This window comes from Pongo pygmaeus, chromosome 13 (assembly GCF_028885625.2).
Source record: "Pongo pygmaeus isolate AG05252 chromosome 13, NHGRI_mPonPyg2-v2.0_pri, whole genome shotgun sequence".
Lineage (NCBI taxonomy): Eukaryota > Metazoa > Chordata > Mammalia > Primates > Hominidae > Pongo > Pongo pygmaeus.
This window is the reverse complement of record NC_072386.2, coordinates 51,720,169-51,743,396: the sequence shown is the minus strand read 5'-3', so window position 1 is coordinate 51,743,396 and position 23,228 is coordinate 51,720,169. Positions and strand designations below refer to the sequence as shown.

General features: G+C 39.3%; 2 protein-coding genes across 9 annotated transcripts in view; both read right to left on the bottom strand.

The window, feature by feature from the left end:
* Positions 1–15,760, bottom strand: part of BRD10 (bromodomain containing 10) — a 141,960-nt gene extending 126,200 nt beyond the window's left edge. For all 7 annotated transcript variants that reach the window (XR_008504531.2, XM_063649541.1, XM_063649542.1 and 4 more), the window contains exon 1: positions 14,242–15,760. Coding sequence is in view for 6 of the 7 variants with exons in the window: in XM_063649541.1 (XP_063505611.1) it covers positions 14,242–14,834 (593 nt within the window). In the remaining variant the exon portion in view is untranslated. The remainder of the gene's footprint in view (positions 1–14,241) is intronic.
* A 2,317-nt stretch (positions 15,761–18,077) lies between these two features.
* On the bottom strand, positions 18,078–22,708 carry RANBP6 (RAN binding protein 6). 2 transcript variants are annotated; one of them, XM_054500825.2, is made up of 2 exons: positions 22,525–22,708; positions 18,078–21,409 (listed from the first exon to the last, which is right to left on the bottom strand). In XM_054500825.2, exons 1-2 carry the CDS (start codon positions 22,537–22,539, stop codon positions 19,343–19,345), a joined length of 2,082 nt encoding a protein of 693 aa, XP_054356800.2. In that variant the 5' UTR covers positions 22,540–22,708; the 3' UTR covers positions 18,078–19,342. The 2 variants fall into 2 exon arrangements, with proteins under 2 accessions (XP_054356800.2, XP_054356798.1); XM_054500823.2 differs by having other exon boundaries at positions 18,078–22,702.
* Positions 22,709–23,228: the final 520 nt, after the last annotated feature.

Genomic DNA, 23,228 nt, shown 5'->3' with positions numbered 1-23,228 from the left:
TCAAAAACAATGTACATGTGTCACCTATAAAAATTCTATCAGCACACTTAAAACTCAGGGTTATCTAATCTGCTTAAAAATATTCTAAATGAAGCCGGGTGCCGTGGCTCACGCCTGTAATCCCAGCACTTTGGGAGGCCAAGGCGGGTGGATCAAATGAGGTCAGGAGTTTGAGATCAGCCCGGCCAACATGGTGAAACCCCATCTCTACTAATAATAAAAAATTAGCTGGGCATGGTGGCATGCGTCTGTAGTCCCAGCTACTCGGGAGGCTGAGGCAGGAGACTTGCTGGAACCTGGGAGATGGAGGCTGCAGTGAGCCGAGATCTCACCACTGCACTATAGCCTCGGTGACAGAGTGAGACTCCGTTTAAAAAAAAAAAAAAAAAAAAAAACTAAATGAAGAGTTTCAATCACTTAGTTCACCTATCCATTTAAATATATTAAAATGCAACTTTAGCCCTAAGGGTCCTGGAAAGAAATAGATAATATGTAAAAAGATGTGATGTTTATTTAATGAAGGGACTATTTACAAATGTGCAGGCAAGGTTGAGAGAAAATAGGAAGGGATAGTGAAGCACTCCAGGGCTAGCCACAGCAGAGAACTATTTTACCACTCTAAGCCCAATAGGGGGAGGAGAGTGAATAGTTACTGGAACCCAGAGACCGGTGACTGTAGGAGAAGGCCATAACGATGGAGCACAGTTACTGACAACTTGCAACCCAGCAAAAAGGAAGCTGTAGGAATAAATATGTCTGTCCTCTCTGTCCTCCTGTCAGTCCCTCCTATTGGCTGAACCCAATCAGAAGTCAGAGGTCAAGGCATACCAGTTTGATCCTTATAAATCAGCCTTCTGGGGCACAGAGCACAGTGCACAAGGGCAGAAAATGCATTTACAGGGGCAAATGGAGATTAACAGCACAGCACACCTTAGGAATAGTTTTCAAGAGCAACTAATTAAATTAGTAAAGACAGAAAATTTTACTAGGGAATTTCGACAAAAAAATTTGCATATTTGATAGATAAGCATCATCCATCTAAGCTTCTGTCTACATTTATGTATCTTTACAAGCTCTGTGCTACAACAGCCATTAAAACTAAGTATCAAAACAAACCTAACTTAAAACAAGCCTTTCAAATAGCTCTACAGCCAAGTATGAAACCAACATTCTCAAAACTAAGTATCACAATGCCCTCACCAAAAACTTTTTATACCATCAATAATGTTAAAAAAATTTTTAAATATGCTTATTTACTCTCTCATTTTAAGTATCTAGTTTAGCTTATGTTTTATAATATATAAAACATAATAGTAAAGTATCCATATATGATTTATAAATAAATATGCATAACTGAAGGTACATATTCAAAATGTTTGCTGCTTGAGAAGCTAGATCATGAAAGTCCGGAGACCACTGCTCTTATCTGCAGCTATAAGCTACCTCATACACAAAAAGGTTTTCAGGAAAAGAAGAAGTCTTCATATCCACAAAAAAGCATTTATCAAAGACCATTAAACTTACTTTGTACTTGATTTTTACCTTCTATTTTCCCAGTCATTACCTTATTCCCCCTGAATTTCTTTTTCGTCTTCCTTCAGACCTCCAGTCCCTTGTCTGACTCTCATTTGCCATAACATAATTCAACTTCTTTTAGCTATTCATATAGATAACCAGTTGAAACCCATAATACATGACTAACCTCTTCTCTTATCTCCCTGGACCAATTATATTTCTGTCTCAGGCATGTAGCCTCTCTCTTACATCTCAGCCAAAAGCCCCTTCACTCCTATACTTCTCCTACTGAGCAGGGTAGGAAAAAATAATCCCCTTATAGTCTGTTGTCTAACTATAACCTCAGCTGGGCTCAACTGTACCTAATATGACTTCTTTGAAGGTGGTCAACTCCCTCTTTCATTCTCCATAACAGCAACTTCAAATGCTATCATTATTCATTTTTTTTTTTTTTTTTTTTGAGATGGGAGTTTTGCTATTGTTGCCCAGGCTGGAGTGCAATGGCGCCAACTCGGCTCACTGCAACCTCCGCCTCCCTGGTTCAAGCAATTCTCCTGCCTCAGCCTCCTGAGTAGCTGGGATTACAGGCATATGCCACCATGCCCGGCTAATTTTCAGTATTTTCAATAGAGATGGGGTTTCTCCATGTTGGTCAGGCTGGTCTCGAACTCCTGACCTCAGTTGGTCCACCCGCCTTGGCCTCCCAAATTGCTGGGATTAGAGGCGTGAGCCACCACGCCGGCCCAAATGTTATCACTATTCAAAAGCTTCATTCCATCACCTCACAGGTGACTTTGCCCACAGCTTATTTCAGAGAAAATGGCAGTTTTTAAGTAAGAGCTCCATTAACTTCCTGCTTCTCAAAAACCAAAATTATCTAAATCCAGGCCCATCCTTACTTTATGTTTCAGTGAAAAACGTGCCTCCAATCCTCTGATGAAAAATGAATCACTACACAGGTCTTCAGAATTTGTATTTCATTAATAATCTTCTGAGTCTTCAGACTCTCTTTCTCTATCTGTTAGCTGCTTTAGCATATAAACAAGTCCAAGTTTCCCTGAGGAACATCTAAACTGCTGACCCAATTCATCTTTCATTCACATCTCAATCTATAATGTGGCATCTGCTTGGAGCTACTCCACTGAAATCCCTCTTCCCAAAGATCTACCAGTTAGGAAATGCAAAGGATATTTTTCAGTTCTTATTTTAGTCAACCTTTCTATACCATCTGGTCACTCTTTTGTTAAGAACTTGAATTGGACTTTGCAGAAAGAACAGTTTTAGATAGATAGGAAAGAGTGGAGAGAGAATACTAAATAAAGACAAAAATATTCATTCATATTATTCAAATATATTCATCAAAATATTTACTGAGCAACAGGGATTTAGCAAAGAACACGCTAACAATTTGTACATATGGAATTAAAAGTATAAACATCAAAGATGACTGATATATTCAGGCTGAAACAATGATAACACCACTGACAAAAATGTGAAAAGTCAAAAAGAAAAAACAGGAAAGCTGGGAAGGAGATTTGCGTTAGAAACATACTCAGTTTTTAACATTTTGAGATAACAATTGCACAACCAACTGGAAAAGTTCTATGGACAAAAATATGAAACTAAAACTAAAGGCGGGGGGTTCAAGATACTGATTTAGGAGCCCTTAGTGGTAAGTAAAGCCATTAAACAACAAAAATAAATAAATACATATATAAAAATAAATATATTTATTCCTCTCCAGAGGAGAGGAATACAAACAAAACCTTCCAAAGCCATTATTCATTTCTGCAACAGCAACAGGTAAATGACATAATGCTCCAAAGAACAACCGAAGACCATGTAACTCGGTTTTGTTGTTGTTGTTGATGTTGTTGTTGTTTTTGAGACAACGTCTTACTCTGTCACCCAGGCTGGAGTGCAATGGCACAATCTCAGCTCACTGCAACCTTTGCCTTCTGGGTTCAAGCAATTCTTGTGCCTCAGTCTCCCAAGTAGCTAAGATTACAAGCATATGCCACTATGCCTGGCTAATTTTTGTATGTTTAGCAGAGTCGGGATTTCACAGGGTCTCTCACCACATTGGCCAGGCTGGTCTCAAACTCCCGACCTCAGGTGATCTGCCCACCTCGGCCTCCCAAAGTGCTGGGATTATAGGCATGAGCTACCATGCCCGAGCCATGTAACTAATTTTTAAAAAATCGTTTTGCGTAGAATATATCTCTTCTGTTTTTCTGAATTTAGGAAAGGCACAAAGGCAAATGCAAAGTTTTTATTTACAGAGAAACAGTATTTGAAAAGTGCCTTATCAACCTTGACAAGTTTGATAAGCATTTTTAGTAAGTTAGGGCTGCTCTGCTGAACATACTACTACTGCTACAGCTATTCCTACTTCTCAGGAGTTCTCAATGCAGGCAGAACAGAAGATCTCTAGGTCACTAACTCTCATACTGTCTCAATATGCTAATGTTCCCTAGAAGATGCTAAAAATGTAATGAGTCTGCAAAGTACGCAGGTAAATACCTTGGCTTCCTGCCCCTGGCCAACTCTTCTATTTACCTCCTAAGCATTGATGAGGCTTTAAAGTAGCTGATTGTAAATTTAGGACACTTTCAGATTCAGACAATGGCACAAGGAAGAAAGGCAGGAAAGCTAGAGCAAGTCTTAGCGCCTGCCTACCTGAAATAACGGGTCTTAACAAAGAGATATAGGGACTTGGCAAGAGCTAAGGACATAATTAAAATGAGAAGATGTGGCAAGTGGCTATTACAATGTCCACAGAAAATAAGTAATGCTATCAACTTTTCATCTTTCACTTCATGAATGAGAAGAATACCATTCTTATTCCCCACAAACTAGTGATTTCTATTGTTTTCTTGCATATTTCTTATGTGAAGTGAACAAAACATGGGTGATGCAAATGTTGCTTCTGCTATACTTATTTAAAAGCCACATATCTAATGGAAAAATAAATACATAAAAAAATGGGTTTTTTTTGACAGAGGACTCACTCTACCAAATATATTAAAATAAATTCTAAAGTCACAGTAATAAAGTTTAATATCAGAAGATGAATAGTTAGATCAACAGCACACCAGAGAAAGTTAGATCCAAATACACCAGAGACATACGATAAAGAAAAATAGATCCAAATACACCAATAACATATCATAAACATGGTAATTAAAAATAATGGAGAAAGCTGATGTTGCGACAACTGGCTGGGTATTTGAGAAAAAAATAAAGCTGGATTTCAACCTCACTTCTTCACCAAAACAAATTTCAGGCCGATCCATCCATCCATTCACTCATTCCTTCATTCAATATTAACTAAGCACTTAAAGGTAGTGGGGTAGGTTTGGCAACAACACAGGCAACATTCCTGTCTGCTCTGAGCTTACATGGATAGCAAAGAAGATACACAAAAAGTAAGGAAACACAATACATAATAAATAAGTTCAAACTATAACTTACATACTATACGTTTTGTAAAGGACAGTCAAGAACACTTACTTAAGTGGTAACAGTAGAAAGAAATAGGCAAGATTTAAAATATACTTTAGAAGTAGGAAGAATCAATGAAAAATGCTATTTTTTTGGCTAGAGCAACTTGGTGGATGGTCAAATCTCTAAGACTAAACTTAGTAAAAATAAACAAAAAAAAAGTTCTGTTTTGGACATGTTAAAGTTTGAGATGGCTACTGGACACTCAATTGGATAAAAGAAACTATTAACAGTAGGATTGGCCTCTTAACAGTAGGAGACCTGGAGACTGGTGAAAGAGGGAGATTTTCTCTTGTACTGTTCTATTATTGCCCCTAGATGTACACATTTTAAATTAATAAACTATTACGAATATAAACACTAATCACTGGATTGCTAACAAGTCTACATATATTAGTTACAATTCAACTATTTTCTTTAGATTTCCATAATATGTATACACATAATATTTTAATAATCTATATTGCAAATATTGTCAATCCTACCACCACAGGTATCTAAATGCTCCCTACTCCTTGAAATCTTTTATGATCCTTTTCTCTCCAGTCTGTCTCTCAGGAGAAAAGACTCCTTTCTCTCAATCCTTACAGCTTTTGTTCATAAGCAACCAAGCCTGATGATTAAGCGCTATATAGCAAATTCAAACTTTGCATTTAATTTTTTTGTGTGTAAGTAAAAAATACATGTGTATATATGAGATAAAAAAGGGTTTAAATTGTTAATAAAAAATTAAGAGATTTCAGTTATCCTATAATTTATATACTCTTCTCATGAAACTTTTAAAATAAGTCTTGGATATGATTAAGAGCCTTTGACTTAAATATTACTATCAGTCAAATTCCCTAGCCTGAATTAATAAGTAGTAGAAATCACTAGTGTACTAGAATTGTACCAAGGATTTAGATAAACTTAAGAATATAAATGGTTCTCATACTTGTCAGTAGTCTGTGGAATACCTTGAAATACTATCATATTTAATAGTTTTTAAATACTTTCTACTAGCAATGTTGTATTTTTTAAGGATTATGTTCTTATAAGTATTAAACTGTTACAAATATAAATTTGTGTCTATAAAAACTAAGCTGTCAAATTAAGCATATTGATATTGTCAATATGTTTATAATTTATTAATTATATTTGCCATAATTCTTTTTTTGGTTATTGGCAAAGTTGCTAAAAACAACTTGGTAGATAGACTAACTTAAATGATAAAATTCTGTATTTAACATATTTTTTTCCCTGAGAACAGAGAGAAGATTGAAATTATTCAAAGAAACAAAACTAAGTCTAACAAATTATTTAGAGATGTAAATCTAGCATATTATCTCAATTTGGCAAAATTTCTCTTGTATCTAGCATTGCTCTAGGATTTCTGCTATATATAAAACTAATTTTTCCTGATACATTTATATATATATAATCACCAGACCTAAAAGAAACATAGTCAAATGCAATTCTTTTAACTTGGAAGTCAAGAATAAGCAAAGGTGAAAATTAAAGGATGGGAAAAGATCAAATTGAGTCTAGTTTTCTCCTTCTCTAATTCATTTCATCTACGCACCCCTTGTAATTCCCTAGCTTAAAATCCTTCATACAACTCCCTAATATTAGCACAGCATATTAGGCCCTCTGTGATCTGGCTACATAATCTGGCCCTCACCGTCACACCTGTCACTACTTTTCTATATATAATTACACTCTAGCCAAACTAAACTACTGGCCATTCCCTAGCTACACACACTAGCTCTTTTTGCCTTTGCACTTTTAGATATGGCATTCTTATTGCCTGAATAACCTCTACACCAACTTAGTTTATCCACTCGTGTCTTTCTATATCCATCTTTGAATCTCCCTATAGTGCCTATCAAATAATAAACACTGTAAATACATGCCAAAAATAATGAACTGAACTTGTCTTACCACATTAATCACACACTACCTTCTTTTATGCTTTTGAACACTGTGTCCATCCCTTAAGGGAGGGTATGCTGTGTTCAATTTTTAACTTATATGGTTTATTCAGAATTGTAAATATTAACTTCCTTTCAATAAAATACATTTTCAATATAAAAGTAATATGCTTATTGTAGAAAATCTAGGACATATAGAAAAGTTAAAAGAAGAAAATGAAAACTACCTAGGATCTTTCTAGTTAACAATAACAACTATTAACATTTTCTTGGTTTTCCTGAATCTTTTTTAAAAGTGTACATACTTAATATTGTGATTGTAACGCATGCTTATTTCTGGAACATTCATAGGTCTCAGGTGGAAGACGATATAACAAAGGGTTTGGTGACAGATACTACCACTGGGGCTTATTAGCCTTTCCCAATAAAAAAAAAAAAAACTTCTGGTAACTTAACATGAATTTTAAGATTCATATTATTATACAAGTTCCTGGAAAATGAAAATGGCTATTATTTGTTCTGGGCAACTCTCATCTTAGAGTTAGCCTAAAGATGATCTGAAAGCTAAAATAAAACTATGAAAGGGATGACATTTTCTCTCCAAAATATGATTTTTCTTCCCTGCTCTAGTATTCTTCTGGGAAATAAAAATAAATACAAGGGCACAAATACAAGGAGAAACAAACTATAAGGCAAAATACATTAGAATCTGTTAGGACATTTTTATTGTCTTAATTCTAAATCATTCTCAAATTAATATTTTCAAATGGAAGAACAATCTTTTTAAATAATAGTCTGTAAGTTCAGCATATTTCAAATAATACCTTTTTACTTATTCCAGAATAAATTCTTTTCAGCTTAACTACCTTTTCTAAATTAAGCATTTCAGCTTTTAATATACATTACACATATTTTAATCATAACCCTAATCTTTTTTCTTTTCAGTTTGAAGACATTCAACCCTCACACAAAGTTCTGCCATTGGCTCCCTTGTATTTTTACTAGACTCTGTCCTGGGCAATTTCATTTACTCTATTTCTTTATCATCCTTCAGCAAGTTACCCTCTAATTAAACATCTCTAGCCCTTGTCACTATGCTGGACTCCACATGCACTCTTATAATTCTCAGCTGGATATCTTCAAATGAATGCCTCCTCTCAGGTTCCCTAAGCATCACCACCAGCTGGGCTCAAATGCCCCTATTCATCTTGGACATAATCTGCTCCTTCATACTCCACATTCAACAGTTTGCCATTTACCACTGATACCTGTTGAATTTACCTCTTTTGTATCCCCATCCACCTTTCTCTTCTTACTGTTTATTATCTCTTGATGGAATTAACTCAATAATCTTTTAATTGGTTTTCTTCCCTCATTGTCCTTTCACTTCTGCCTTCAAACCTCAAAATACTACTAGTAAAATCTTCACATTACTCCCTTAGTCACAACCTGTGATGGATCTACACTGTCTAGATTCTAAATTCCCTAGCAAGCATTCACGGTACTTTATAATTGGCCCCAGACTATCTTTCTAGACTTAGCTGCCACTACATATCCTCATCATCCTATACTCTAACCACTGGGTATAAACTGTTCCCCTAGACTACTCTGTACTCTCCTGCCTCCATACTTTAACTTTTAATTATGCCTCCAAACACCTAACTTTTAATTATGTGTTTCTGTTTACCTATCACCTTGAAGGGACAAGGTCATGTTTGTCATTGTATCTACAGGGCTTTACATATTATCTAGCACATAATAGTTCAAATAATTGTTCAATGAACTACACGTCTTCACCTATCATTATTCTACCCACTCTTCAAAACCTAGCTCAAAAACTATAATCTCTTGAATAAAATCTAATAAAATATTTTTAATCCCAGCTACCCACGCCCAATAGTTATCCGTCCTCTGCACACTATAATATAGCTCATCACAGTAGTATACATCCTCAAAGCATGCTCCTTGGAACATGGTCATTCATGAGCTGAACCAAGATTTATCACCTAAAATCTGAAAGCGATTATGTTTTCCCAATTTGTAGGGGGAAAAAACTAAGATACTACATAGAATTTCTTCGATTAAGGGTTCCCTCCCATTATTTGTTTTAAATCTTTTAGATGTCCTAGCAAAAAAATCATGATATAATTAAAAACATATTTCAGGATGTTGTGCAAATAGTACCATGACTTCTAAGTGTTCTGACAATGGAACAAGTTTGAGACTCATGGTTTAAACATACTTTACCTTTTACTATGCCTGTATATGTGTTTCTTCCTACCATCTTTTAAACCTGTTGGGGGCGGGGACTGCCCCCCAAACCCTAGAACAAAACAGGTGCTCAATAAATGTCTTGTTAATTGAACTCTTTCATACTTCTGTTACTGCACTTAAAACATTTTCTGAACCTTCTTTAAATAACACTAATTTTTAAAGAATGGCTACTATAATAAATAGAACTACATGGAATATCAAGCTCTAACATTCTATAGGTTCTGAACATGAGGCAAATCCAGATTCTATTACCAAAGATTCCCAATTTGTAAAGATTTATATACAAAAAAGAATTACAGAATCCAGTGGTAGGTAGGATGGGTTAGACTTACTGAGGAGAAATAAACATTTTGTTAAAATTCCCAATTACTTTATAGATTTTGATCTTAACTGAGGATAAGCAAGCCAGTAAGAATTCAAATTTAACTTAGGAAAAGATTAAAATAAAAATTCATTTTTAATTTGATTACTACTTGTACTTGGAAACCTCTATTTTCAAATTTTTGGGCCTTCATGAGGATGCTGTACTTTTTTTTTTTTTTCCACTCTTATCACCCAGGCTGGAGTGCAGCAGCACCATCTCAGCTCACTGCAATCTCCAGGTTTGAGCGATTCTCATGCCTCAGCCTCCCAAGTAGCTGGGATTACAGGTGTGTGCCACCACACCTGGTTAATTTTTGTTTGTTTGTTTGTTTAAGTAAAGATGGGGTGTCATCATGTTGGCCAAGCTAGTCTCAAACTCTGGGCCTCAAGTGAACCACCCGCCTCGGCCTCCCTAAGTGCCGGGATTACAGGCGTGAGCTGCCACACTCGGTCAAGGATGCTGTACTCTTACCCCAATCCAAAAAATATTCTGCCAACTAAAAGGCAATTACAAAACCAAATAATCTTCAGCTATATTTGAAGAAAGGCTTTTTATCCCATACATGTACCATTTTTTAACAGTAACAATATGGAAATCAAGAATAATTTTAACAAAGATATACACAAGCCTATTTTCACCAAGATATTATCTTAAATGGCAAAATTAAAAATTTAAATTTAGCTCTATTAGTGTCACTGGTGATGCATCTTTTCTAATGACAGCCTTTCAAAACTAGAAAAAGCCATCTTCAGGCTACATGGCAATATTCTTAAAGTTTTCAAAAAACCATCATTTAAAAATCAGTTTTGGAAGAGGTAAAAATTCATACTAATATTTGACGTTTTCTAAAGTTCTTTTCATAATTTCCTATTATTTTCTATTCCTTTCCACTTAGATGGTCTTCTCCCTGTTTCTAATGTTAATTGCTATTTCTCACAGTTGCCTCAAATGGATGAATGAGATCCCTTCTAAAATATAACTTTCTTGAGAATAGATATGTTATCTAACAGAGAAAATAGTATCTATAGCAATGCGTGGTCAAAACTGTATTTTTGATACTAAAAATTTAAAAATCTGTGTTGGGACTTTCAAAATATGTTATTGCCTTTGAAAAAGGCAATATACACACCAGTAGCCCAATTTGGAATTCATTCTGAGAATTAATCAGCTTTTGGAAACTGAAAGAGCAGACCTGAATTTTAGTCCTACTTCTCTTGCAAATATATATAGATAATATAAAAATCATAAATATTTATAGATTATTTATAGATTATATACATGCATTGCTGCTTTAAATATCACAAAAAGCAAACAAAAAGATATTTCAAAAGGTAAAATAATAATAGAACATACTTAAGTTCTAATATTTTCTTCTCTCACCCCAGTGGGTCATCCTGTCTACTTCCGGAAGTGCTGAGACTACTCTGGAAACCACAGTGAAGCATACAGAATTATCTGTAGTTCCCAGAAATACTATGCTGTTTCATGCCTTGCACTCACTGTAGTTCAGCATTCTGGAATGTCCCAGTTAAACCTTCCTAAAAAGTTCAGTAGTAATATTCAACTCCTTCAAGAATCAATTCAAATATAAACACCTCTATGATAGACTAGTCTCTTTCTCTTCCTTACCTCTTCTCACTTGTCATCCCCACATTCACCCCTTCCGCTTCAGATTTATGTCATCTTCCTTTAAATTCCTCTTGTACTTTGTTCATATATCCATTACAGAATTACTCTATTTTTAAGTATCTGTCTCCCTACTCAACTACAAACCACTTAAGGGCAGGGAACTTATCTTTTTATCTCAGGGACATGAATGCCTAATTCTAGAAGATACTTAAATACTTGCACAATTATTCTACCCTAACACCCTCATTATACAGATAAGGAAACTGAGATTCAAGTTATATGCTGTGTCCAGGGTACTAATGCTATTGGGCTGCTCTCTAATGAGAATGTGGTATCCTCTTTACCTAATGTACCTCATTTATTGCTCACTAGAAAGCTCAGCAGTATAGGGAACGGCTTTAAAGTCTCTTTACACTTTGAAAATAAGTTCCTTTAGTGTCTTACAAATATATTCCAGAAGACAACAGAAAATTTAAATAATATCTAAGTGATTCATTGGTTTCATTTCTAAAATACCATATACCACTTTGAGATATTTACAAATAAGATATGAGTCATCTATACGCTGAAAATCACACTCCCATGAACACTCTGTAGAATATTGTTTTGAAACATCTATATATCTTAGTTGCATTCCAAACAGTTATGACCTATGCTTTTCTCAAAGTTGTGCCCATTGGAAGCAGTTAGTAATGACTCAGATTTTAGGCTAGAAGAACTGATGTCCTAGTATCCACAAGCGTGGTCTTGCAAACCTGATGTATTTGCATACATCAAATACAAAAAAGTGAGGGACTCCAACTTTGATTAACTATCTGAGGTCATACTACTTTTTGCTACTAAAATAGCAAGAATTTTATCTCTACTGGCCTAAGAATGTCAGAAATACATTATGTTTATAAACTATAAAATGTTATAAGTTTAACTTCTAAATATGGATACTATAAGATCACATGGGAATATAAGTATTCTGAGCATTAACGACTGAGAATGATGATTCTAAGCATTTAGAAATTTACCTTTATGTAGTTTCTTAGTCTGCTCTTTTTTAAGACTAAGAAATGTTTATTAGAGGCCGGGCGCGGTGGCTAGGGTCTGTAATCCCAGCACTTTGGGAGGCCGAGGCGGGGTATCACCTGAGGTCAGGAGCTTCAGACCAGCCTGGCCAACATGGCGAAACCCCATCTCTACCAAAAATATGAAAATTAGCCGGGCGCGGGGACAGCTAATCCCAGCTACTCGGGAGGCTGAGGCAGGAGTATCGCTTGAACCCGGGAGGCGGAGGTTGCAGTGAACTGAGATCGCGCCACTGGACTCCAGCCTGGGCTATAGAGCAAGACTCAGAGAAAAGAAAATAAATAAATAAATGTTATTACACACAGAGCTTTTGAAAACACCAGTAATTCAAACCCACATGCTATCTATCTCTTAGCACTTTCATTCAGTCATTCTCTTGCCTCATTCTAAATCCCTATTCCCACATCTGATAGATTAGATGAACTCTAAGGTTCTTCCAGGTCTAAAATCTTGTGACATCAATCAGGAGGATACTTTATAACTTCAAAATAATAACGTGAATGGATTGTTTTTTTTATGTGAGTCACAGCAATAACGCACTGTAGAGACAAGGGTAGCAAACATACTACAGAAATACAAAATTACTAAAGTATTAAAAGTAATTTACAAAGCAAATATGTGAATAATTATTCTATTACTAAATAATCCTACTCTATGAAAGGATTCAAGAAGAGGTTCCTTAAAGAGAGTTCACTTAACGAAGACAGGCACTATGTTAACTGTTTTTGGTGAAAAAAATCACCGTTAGTCTTGAAAATAGCATCTGGGAAGCCAACGACAAAGGTTACTTTAAAATTACAGTGACAAATCAAGAACCAAAAAATTAACACAATTTCTAGGAGCTATTCTGTAAGAGCACAAGTATAATGCCCAGTTTCAGATATGAAGTATACACTCACATTATTCAACGACTGCTACTACTTACATTAAAATGGCTAACACTTATACTGGGCTAACTATGGGACCAGCACTGTTGATTTCACATTTATTAACTCATTAAATCCTCAAAGCAACTCTATGAGAGAAGTACTATTATTATCCCCGCTTGATAGATGAGGAAACTGAGGCCAAAAAGGTTAAGTGACTTGCTCAACTTAAATTCATTCTAATAGTAAACAGTCAAACTACTATTCCACTTCAACTACCAATACAAAAAACATTGAATTTTTCCACTCCCGAAAAATTTAAACTTTAGAAATTAACTTGGCTGACACAGACTATACAATTATTATAAAACAATACATTCATTTTAGTATTCTCCTCTTGTGTTAAATAATCGGATATATGGGTGGCGGATACCAAGAGCACAGTATCATCTGACTTGCCTATGATTTCTGGTAGAATAAACATAAACGTATAAACTTTAAAAAATGTGTGTTGATGCATTCCCTATTATTGCAAAAATTGGGTGTCCTCAGATGAAACGGAGAGAAAAGATCAGTAGTATGCAAGAGTAACCATTAACCATTTAGTAACACTCCATAAATCTTCGATGACCGACATGGGTAGTAAATGATAAAATTATTTTTTAATGGTTTCAGACACCTTTTTACATAAGCCAAAATTATTTTTCTAGAGATACTTCATCCTAAACGCTGTTTTAAATGTCATGCTAAAACTGTCTAAAAGTTGCAGGTCCAACTTTCACCCCACAAAAACTGTTCCTCTGCCTACACGTGCAATTATTCCTACGGGACCCATTCCATTTTACATCTGCAAATTTTACCCAGCTCTTCAGCGCTGCAGACCCAGGTTTCTTTCTCAGTCTACGCGCACGCCAGGTTCGGCCCACACCCACCACACCCCTCCGGTCCCCGCCCAACGCCGCTCCTCCTCCCAGGCTTCTCCAGCACCGACTCAGCACCTATCAGCGCCGCCCCCAGGCCCCTGGCCCAGCCCATCCTCGGGCACGTGTGAGGGTGTGTTTGTGTCAGTCTGTCAGTCCCACCGGGGACCGGGCTCGCTTACCGAGAGAGAAGCGCTAACTTCTGCTCCAGCATCATCTCCAGCTTCTGGCCCTGTTTGGAGATCCAGTGGTCCACTCCATGCAGGCGGTAGCACGTCTCCAGCATCAACCTGAAGTCCGCCACGAACTCGGTGATGCCCCCGTACTGGCCGCTGGCGAACTTCTCCTCCATCTTCAGCAGACACATGCCCTGCCTGGGCTGCTGCGCGAAGGCGCGACCGCCCCGGCCCCCGCTGCGCGGCCCTTCCGCCACCTCCTCCTCCGCGGTGGCAACGCCCCCCAAGGGCTGCAGAAAGGGGGCGGTGAGGCCCCGGTGCTTCTCCTGCAGGAACTCGCCCAGGATGCGGTAGCCCTGCTGTAGCTCGTAGGTCAGCTCCTGCTCCTTGCAGCCACCGCCTCCGATCACCATCGCCTCCATCTCTTCCTCCTGATCGTCCGCGTCCTCCAGCGAGGAGGCACTCCTTCCGTGGGCCGGCCCTGAGGTCTGGGCCGCCGCTGCCACCTCTTCCTCGTCGTCCTCTCCTTCGGCCGCCGGTGGCGGCCGCTCTTCCTCCCCGGCCGGCTCCATCGCTCCCGGCGTCCCGGGCACGCTCATGCCCCGGCAGGCCTAGGCTGGGCGGTGTGGAACAGCCGCTCGAGGTGCTGGGGGACGCGTGAGCGCGAGCCGCTTCCTCACGGCTCGGCCGCGGCGCGTAGCCCCTGCCACATCGGGCCTGGCTCTCCTCAGCCGCCGGCTCGGCTCGGTGCGCGCGGGGGTCTCGAGCTCACCGCCGGCGGGGCGGGGTTACATGGCGCGCGGGGAGGGGGGAGAGAAGAGGAGAGCCTAGGTGCCCTCCTCTCCCCTCCCCCCGGCGGCGGCGCGCGCACGGCCCTCGCCGGCCTCACCCCTCCGCACCCCGCCCGCCTGCTCTTCACCGGCCAGGCCCCGCCGGGTCGCCGCGGCCTCGGCGCCCCACCCCCTCCCGGGCCAGCAGGGGGCTGGGAGGGGGCGAGGAGGAAAGGGGTTCTCCTCTCCCCTCCCCGGAGGGGGCCGCAGCGGCGGCTCCGGCTCCTCCTCTCCCTCACACCCCCTCCCGCCCCCCTCTACCTGCGGGGGACACGGGCAGAAGGAGGCGGTGCGCGGAGGGGGCCCGGCGACAACTGTCAGTTAGAAGCCCCGCTGGGCGGTGGGGGGGGAGAAAGGGGAGGGGCAGGGAGAAAAGGGGGAGGGCACTCAGCCCCCCGGCTGGGAAGAGCTGTGGAGAGAAGCAAAGAAAGAGGCCCTGTCGCCATCCCCGGTGCGCATGCGTAGTAGAACAATTTCCCCCCCCCCGGCCACCATCGTGCCCCGCCCCGCTACGCAAAAGGAAGAGCTTCGGCTCAGCTACAGGCCCAGAAGCCTGCTAGGGTTGCGCGGACCAATGATGTAATCAATCGTAGGCCAATCTAAGATGGTGATGGAGGGGGAAGCAAGGCGCCTGCGCAGCTGAATTTACCACCTCCTGGGAAGGTGGCTAAAAGGCTTTTTTTTTTTTAAAGCAAGTGCTGCAAGAGGAAACTTCTTTTGCAAGACCCGTGTTAGCCCCCCCAAACTAAAATTAAAGTTGCTAGATAACCTTTGTTAATGGCAAATGAATAGTGAGAAAACGCAAAATGTAAATCTTCTCTACTACAAAATTTACATTCTGTTCCCACCCTTTCTCCCTTGTGACTGCGCGTCTTTTATATATAACCAGAATTTTGAGAAGTTTAGGAAGAAAGTTTAAGGACTCGACCATACGTTCACATGCAGAAGAAAAGGAGGTGATTTTTAGAACCCAAGCTCTTAACATCAATTCATATTTTGGAACTAATTCCATGTTTTCAGTTAAAAATTCCCACCCTCCCGATTCTTGAGATCTGTTAAGAATAAAGAGAATGGAACCTCATTTAAACAAATTCTTGGGACTGAAAACAGTCAAAATAGTTCATGTTTGAGTTGTACAGCATTAAACAGTTGTTTGCATGGGCTGACAGTCTCGCTACATTTTACAATTACTGTTTAATGACTAAAAAGTGGACTCATCATTCACATTGGTTTACATGTTATTTAAAATTAGTTGGGAGGTAGGAATTCATGGTTCCATAAAGCAAATACTACTATTTTCTCATGTTCTATTTGAAAGACGCACATATTATTTTTTCTAGGTACACAGAACCCTCGTTTGAAACCTAGAATTACCTAAACACAAAAACAAAATTACAGAAATCATGCATTTTAAAAGTAAAATGTGTATAACTAAATGACTAAGATACTGACTCTTGCAGTTGTTTACTTCTCATTAATGTGAACTTTAAAGCAGTGATAAAAGTTTTTTTTAACCTCAAAGCTGTTTTTTGTCCAGTAAGTTAAGTATCTCTTCAGTAAAATAGTGAAGCGGGAACGCTCTTTTAGTTAGGGTATTGACACTGTCCTCCACACATACCTTTTATCTAGTATTCGAGGTCTCCTCTCATCAGACATTTGTAATATATAACGCATTTACAGGGTTCTCTCCCCTCAGAGAAGAGTCTGTGGACTCTGAAAAGTCCACAGAAGAACCTCAGCTCACAGAAAAAAATGCAGGGATCAGTCTTACTTCAGCACCCGGCAACCAAAAAGTGTGTCTGACTAGACATTCCTCCTTTCTTTTGACAAAGCCCAGGAATCTGAAGCCCAACGTACCCAAGCAAACATCCTCTACTCCTCTTTAGTCATCAGCCCTATTTCATGACTCTTGGACAATATTAGCTTATATTATTGAACCCTGTGCCACTAAGCACTTTATATTCATTGTCTCCTTTAATTCTCACAACAAGCCTATCAGCTAGGTATTAACCTTATTTTTCAGATGAGGAAACTGCCTCTTAGTTTAAGAAAGTTGTTAACCAAAATTAAAATCTAGGTCTGTCATACTTCAAAAACTCCAGGTGCCTAATTCCAAGTCATCTGGCAGAATTTCTAATTCCTCATACGTGAAAGTGTAGGGAATTGCTACAAATGTTGATAAAGGTTTTCTTAATTAAGATTATATAAAAGAGAAAGGTGTGGGTGAATAGAAGGAACCTCAACTCTAGGTTATGAAGAGGTCAAGATGATAGCAACTTAACTATAATGAAAGTAGGATCTGGTCCTTGATCTTAGAAACTTTATTACACAAGAAATATGGGCTGGGCATGGTGGCTCACGCCTGTAATCCCAGCACTTTGGGAGGCTGAGGTGGACAGATCACCTGAGGTCAGGAGTTCTAGACCAGCCTGACTAACACAGTGAAACCCCGTTTCTACTAAGAATACAAAAAATTAGCTGGGAGTGGTGGTGCACACCTGTAATCCCAGCTACTCGGGAGGCTGAGGCAGGAGAATTGCTTGAACCTGGGAGGCGGAGGTTGCAGTGAGCCGAGATCGTGCCATTGCACTCCAGCTTGGGCAACAAGAGCAAAACTCCATCTCAAAACAAACAAACAAAACAAGAAATATGTTGGTTGTAGGTATGTAGGTAAATTAGAAAATATAGGTAAGTGAGAAGAAAATTTGCCACTTAATCCTACCACCTAGAGAAAACCTCTATTAATACTTTGAGGTGGGATTTTTCTATTCATTCATCTATACTTTATTTATCTTAAATATACTAAAAATTGTGATCATACTATACATAATGTCCTTAATTTTCCTTTTTCCCCCATTAGTAATAATTACATGGAATGGACAGAATTGCATATCTAAAATCTTAACTTTATATTCTTGTCAACAATAGCCTAAATAGCCTGCCAATATGAATGAGTAGGGAATGGATTGGGAAAATTCTAAAGTAAAAGAAGTTCCAGACACAATAGAGGTACAAACAACAACAGCAGTAACAGCTACAATTTATTGAGCACTTACTAGGTCTTAAATACTTGCTAAATACATACACAGTACTCACAATAGCCCCAGGAAATTATAGATGTATTTAAGTTTTGGATCAATGATTAATCATTAGCTGAGTACAAAGCTCTTTTCTACCCTACAATAAGCTCGACATTAAAGACTGACATTCCAATTAATATAATTAACCCTGGACTTATAGAACTGTTTTCTCATAATAATGCACATCTACTGCTAAATGACTACTCTCAAAGTTGCTTTCTTTTTCATGTTCAAAGAAAATTACATTTCTTTCCTCTCACTTTTCCAATAGAATACTCTTCAGTTCTTCTCTAGAATCTATTAGGAAGTTATTTGAAATAGAAATCAATTTAAGCCCTATAACTAGAGCTTTTTCTCTTGTTGAGCTGCTTTGCAGGGGGAAAATGGCATACATATACAAAATAATACTCTGCTGAAACACATAACACTGACTCCCAAGAATATTGCTTACTCACTCTTTGTCAAACACTGTTACATGCTACCAATATTAGATGTATCAGGACTCCCTTTTCAGTAACTATGGTTCTTGGAGTCCTGGATAACTTAAAAAAATAGAGACCTGTCTGGCTAAAGAAATTTAAAAGTTCTCTAACTCTCAACCAGACACCTTGGGAACTACAATATGGATATGTCCCACCCAGTTCCCAGGAGTACATTATGAAAAAGTTCATATACATCCCACATCCACTGCAATATCTCAAAACTCTCCTAGTAACAGCATCCTCCAATCACCACAAATACCAAGAGTATTAATCAAAGAGGGACAAGCCTGCCACTATATCCTTCACTCACAATTCCAAAGATGTTTGTCCTGGAAATTCTATCTTATTTTTGTGAGCTCTTAGCATATTGTGATAGCATGACATCTTCACATCAAGTATACTGCTTGGCTAGCATCAATAATAGTTCAAACAAATAGCAACAATTTATATACTTTACATCAACTAGGGGAAAGGTGACAAACATTGTTTAAGACAGTTTGAAGCACAGGTTATCACCAAGGTCTGTGTTTGGAAGATAAAACATGCGAGATAAACAGAGGACTAACACTGACTAATTCTGGAGAAACATGGGGAAGAACTATAAACTGCTTAGCAGGGAGAAAACAGTTCTCTGATTTATAATAAAATCCATTCACAACACTTATTTGTAGTTACTTTTATAGTAGATAATATTCAAGTTATATATTAAAGTGCTTCAAGCAAAATTTAGCAACTCCTGTAAGGCTTCCTGCTGTTCGTCATCAAGTTGCGATACACATTCCAACCATAAATCTTCAGAAGTCTGTACCTGACGCACGACGTTAGCTAGGCGTTTGGCACAAGGATCTTCATAGTTAATAGTCTCATTAATTTTTCCTTCTGCAATTATACTGATTATTTTGGGAAGATTGGAATTATTTGGACCAATTACAACTGGGTGGTTACTTTCAATTAGGTCACAGAGAAAACTCAAAGTCTGAATAGCTTCCTCCTTATCTTCATGCAGTGGAAGCCATGATAACCAGTGTGGAAGAACTTCATCTACATTTACACAGTTAGGCTTAAACTTCAAAATCTTCCCTATTGCTGAGATACAGTTCTCTGTAGCAATGACATTTTTTTTGGTTTTGGAATTTGCACACTTAATAACTTTTACCAGCAGTGGAACAGCTTCTGAACATAAAGAACGATAATCATCTCCACCAAACTGTGCCATGACACCCAGGCCATAAGCAGCAGCTTGCCTGACTTCAGGGTTGTTATCTCGCATATTTAGTAGCATTGGCCACCGAAAATATTCTACATATTTAAATGAAGTTGGACTGCAGTGCTCTATGATGTCATCAAATATGCACAATCCCCACTGTCTGTCTGGCCATGGCCTACTTGAACAAATTAGATTTACAATTAATGGAAGTAGTTGTTCAAACCATGGTAAAATCTTTTCCTTATAAGTACTAAATAATGAGTGCAAAATATCTGATACTTTGGTCAGAATATAAACATCACATTCATCCTCATCTTGCAGAGACATCTCAACCTGTTGATCATAGTTTTCTTCCTGTCTTTTCACCTGTCTCAATTCTTGGTTTTTAAAGTGCCCTTCAAGTTTTGCTTTCAGTATTCCTCCCAGTTCTTCCAAGTGTTCATCATTAAGGCAACCATCTCCCATAACTTCAATGGACTTTGCAAAAGAATTCATTATTTCTGAGAGCACATCTGTATCCGGTTCAGTACCAATAGCCTTGATTAAGGGGTCACATATGAATTGCCACATCTGTGCAAGATACTCTGGGCCACGAATTCTTGCACATTCCAGGAGAAAAGGCATGGACTCTGCTGCTGCCACTCGAACATTGTCATGGAAATAAAATTTCAGTAAAGGAACCATCAGCTTCACAACTTGTTCTGTATATTCCACAAACCCTTCCCTTAACTCCTTAGCATAGTAAACCAACATTTGGCAAGCAGTTGCTTTTGCTTCAAGTCCTGAAGTTTTAATTCCAAAACTCTGCTGGTCTCCAAGATTTACAAATTGCCAGCCATCATCGTCACTCATATTTTCCACATCCTGTGTGTCTAACAGAGCAACATCAGGTTTAGCTGAAGCAGTCTTAATAAGAGGCTCGATAACCAGTGGAAGGTACTGTTGAAAATCTTTTCCAAGAATTTTACACATTCTAGCCCATGCTGAAACCATGTAAGAGGTCTGAGGGTCATCATCTTCCATATTATTTAAGTCTGATTGTGTCTTCAACAACAGCTGCATCACATTTGATGCATCTTGCATAAATTTTTCCTTCCCAACAGCAAGACCAATATGGCTAATGCACTCGATAGTTTTTCCTCTCAGAAGCTTGAGTTCCTTCTGAACAGCAAGCTCAATGATGTGCTTTAGCGAGGGCATGAATATATCATAATATGGGACAAATTTTTCTTCTATTGTATCTGCAACTGATGCAATGGTTGTCACAAGTTGTTCCAAAGCCAACTTAGTTCCATTCCGAATCAACTCTTGAAGTTTAATCACCAAGATGGAATGTAGATTTTTCACCATACTATCCACATACAGAACTAGCAATGATTTAGGGCAGTCTTCAATAAAAATAATAAGAGCAGAAGCTGCATGTGATTGCACACGCTGATTACCTTGATTTTCCATGGTACGTAACAGAGCTGCAATCACTGTTTCATGAAATTTCTTTTGGAAATTAGGTGCAAAATCTGTAGCCATCTGTCCAAGTGTAGTACAGGCTGCAGCCCTCACCCTTGGATGAGGATCCTGAAGAAAAAGCAAAACGGAGTTAACTGTTTCATCTAGAATTGATTCCATTTGTTGATGGCATCCTTCTCCAATGGCAGATAAGGCCATTAATCCAGCATGTCGATACTTCCAGTCAGGGCTCTGAAGCATCTGCATGATATGCTCCTTGGTCATTGGTAAAACAACTTTTCCACCAAGCCCACAAGCCAGTCTGTCTAGTGCACTCTCCGCAGCAACTGCATTGCTGTCAAAATCATCTTCTTCCATTTCATCAGCATTTACCCAGTCCTCATCATCTTGTAGATCAACCATCATTGCTAATATATGAGGAACTGCCTGTGCAATAATATTTGTATGTTTTTTCAACATCGGAGTGGCAGTTTCAGACAAGGTCACTATAACTTCGAGGGCCAGCTGGCGCTGCAGATTACTAAGCCTAGAGTCTCCACATAACTTCAAACTCAACTGTAGAGTATCTTCTAAATAAGGACCCAAGTACTTAGGTACGGTATCTGCAATCTCAACAAGGGATTCTAGCACTGAATCATCATCCTGGTAGCATGAGTCATTCACAGCCTGTAAGATTCCAGGAAGCAAGTCTGCAAAGTCTTTGAAAAGAGCAATATTATTCTCATTAGCAAGTACAAATGCAGCTGCAGCTCTAGCGGATAATGTCCTGATTGCTGGATGTTCTTGATCTTGAATACACTGGTCCAACAACCGTTTGATGATATCCAAATCATGCCGCTCTTGGGTCCCAAAAATCCCAGGAAAGTGCCAGAAAACGTGAAGTGCAACTTCCCATAGAACCACATTTTTGGAGTAGATTGAATCAATAAGAAACTTCAGACCTTCCGGCCAGTGGTTAGTGCCATCCTCATCTATCAAATTCCTGGCCAGCACTGCAAAAATATCACAAAGTTTTTTCCTCATGCTAGCATGTGTTTCTAACTTAACAGCCAGAATCAGTTCAATCTTGACATCCCTCTGAACATCAGCAGGCAGATTTGGATAAACCTCCTCAAACCCGGAGGACAAAAGCCGTCGTAGCAGTGCGGCAGCCATTTGTCTCACCTCATAACCTGCTCTTCTATTTCTGACGGCATCTAAGAGGAAGGTAGTCTTACACAGACCTGGGATATTTTCATAGATTTCCTCTGCTTGCCTCCGCACCATACAGCTTGGATTGATCAGGTTCTTCAGAAGCTGGTAAAACTCTTGCTTTTCTGACACGGTCGCCGGCACCCCCGCAGACGCGGTCGCCGCCATTGCGCTCTGTCAAAGCTACCGCGACCTGGAAGGAGGGAGGGGGTCTGCGGCTCGAAGCAGTGACGTAGGCGAGGCGCCGGCGGGGATGGGCGGGGTGCTTCTCCCTCCTCTGCCCAGAAACTCCAGCTGCGCTCTGGCAGGCTGCGAGCTAGGTTTTGGAGAGAGGTGAGAGCCGTGTGGAGGCCAATGGCATCCTCCATTTGTTTTTCAATAAGATAAACGTGCACTTGCAGAAGAGAGAAGAAAAGCATTGATTAGAATGGGATCATAACTGATTTTTTTTTTTTTTTTTTGGATACAAGGTCTCGCTCTGTCACCTAGGCTGGAGTACAGCGGCGCGATCCCTGCTCACTGCAGCCTCAACCTCCTGGGCTCAAACGATCCTCCTCGCCTCAGTTCCCCCAGTAGCTGGGACCACAGGCGCGCGCCACCACGCCCGGCTAATTGTGTTTTTTATACAGACAGGTTTTCGCTATGTTGCCCAGGCTGGTCTCGAACTCCTGGGCTCAGGTGATCCGCCCGCCTCGGCCTTCCAAAGTACTGGGGATACAGGTGTGAGCCACTGCTT

Excerpts from the sequence above, each read along its gene's own strand:
- RANBP6 (XM_054500823.2), bottom strand. The coding sequence starts at position 22,660 with ATGGCGGCGACCGCGTCTGCGGGGGTGCCGGCGACCGTGTCAGAAAAG.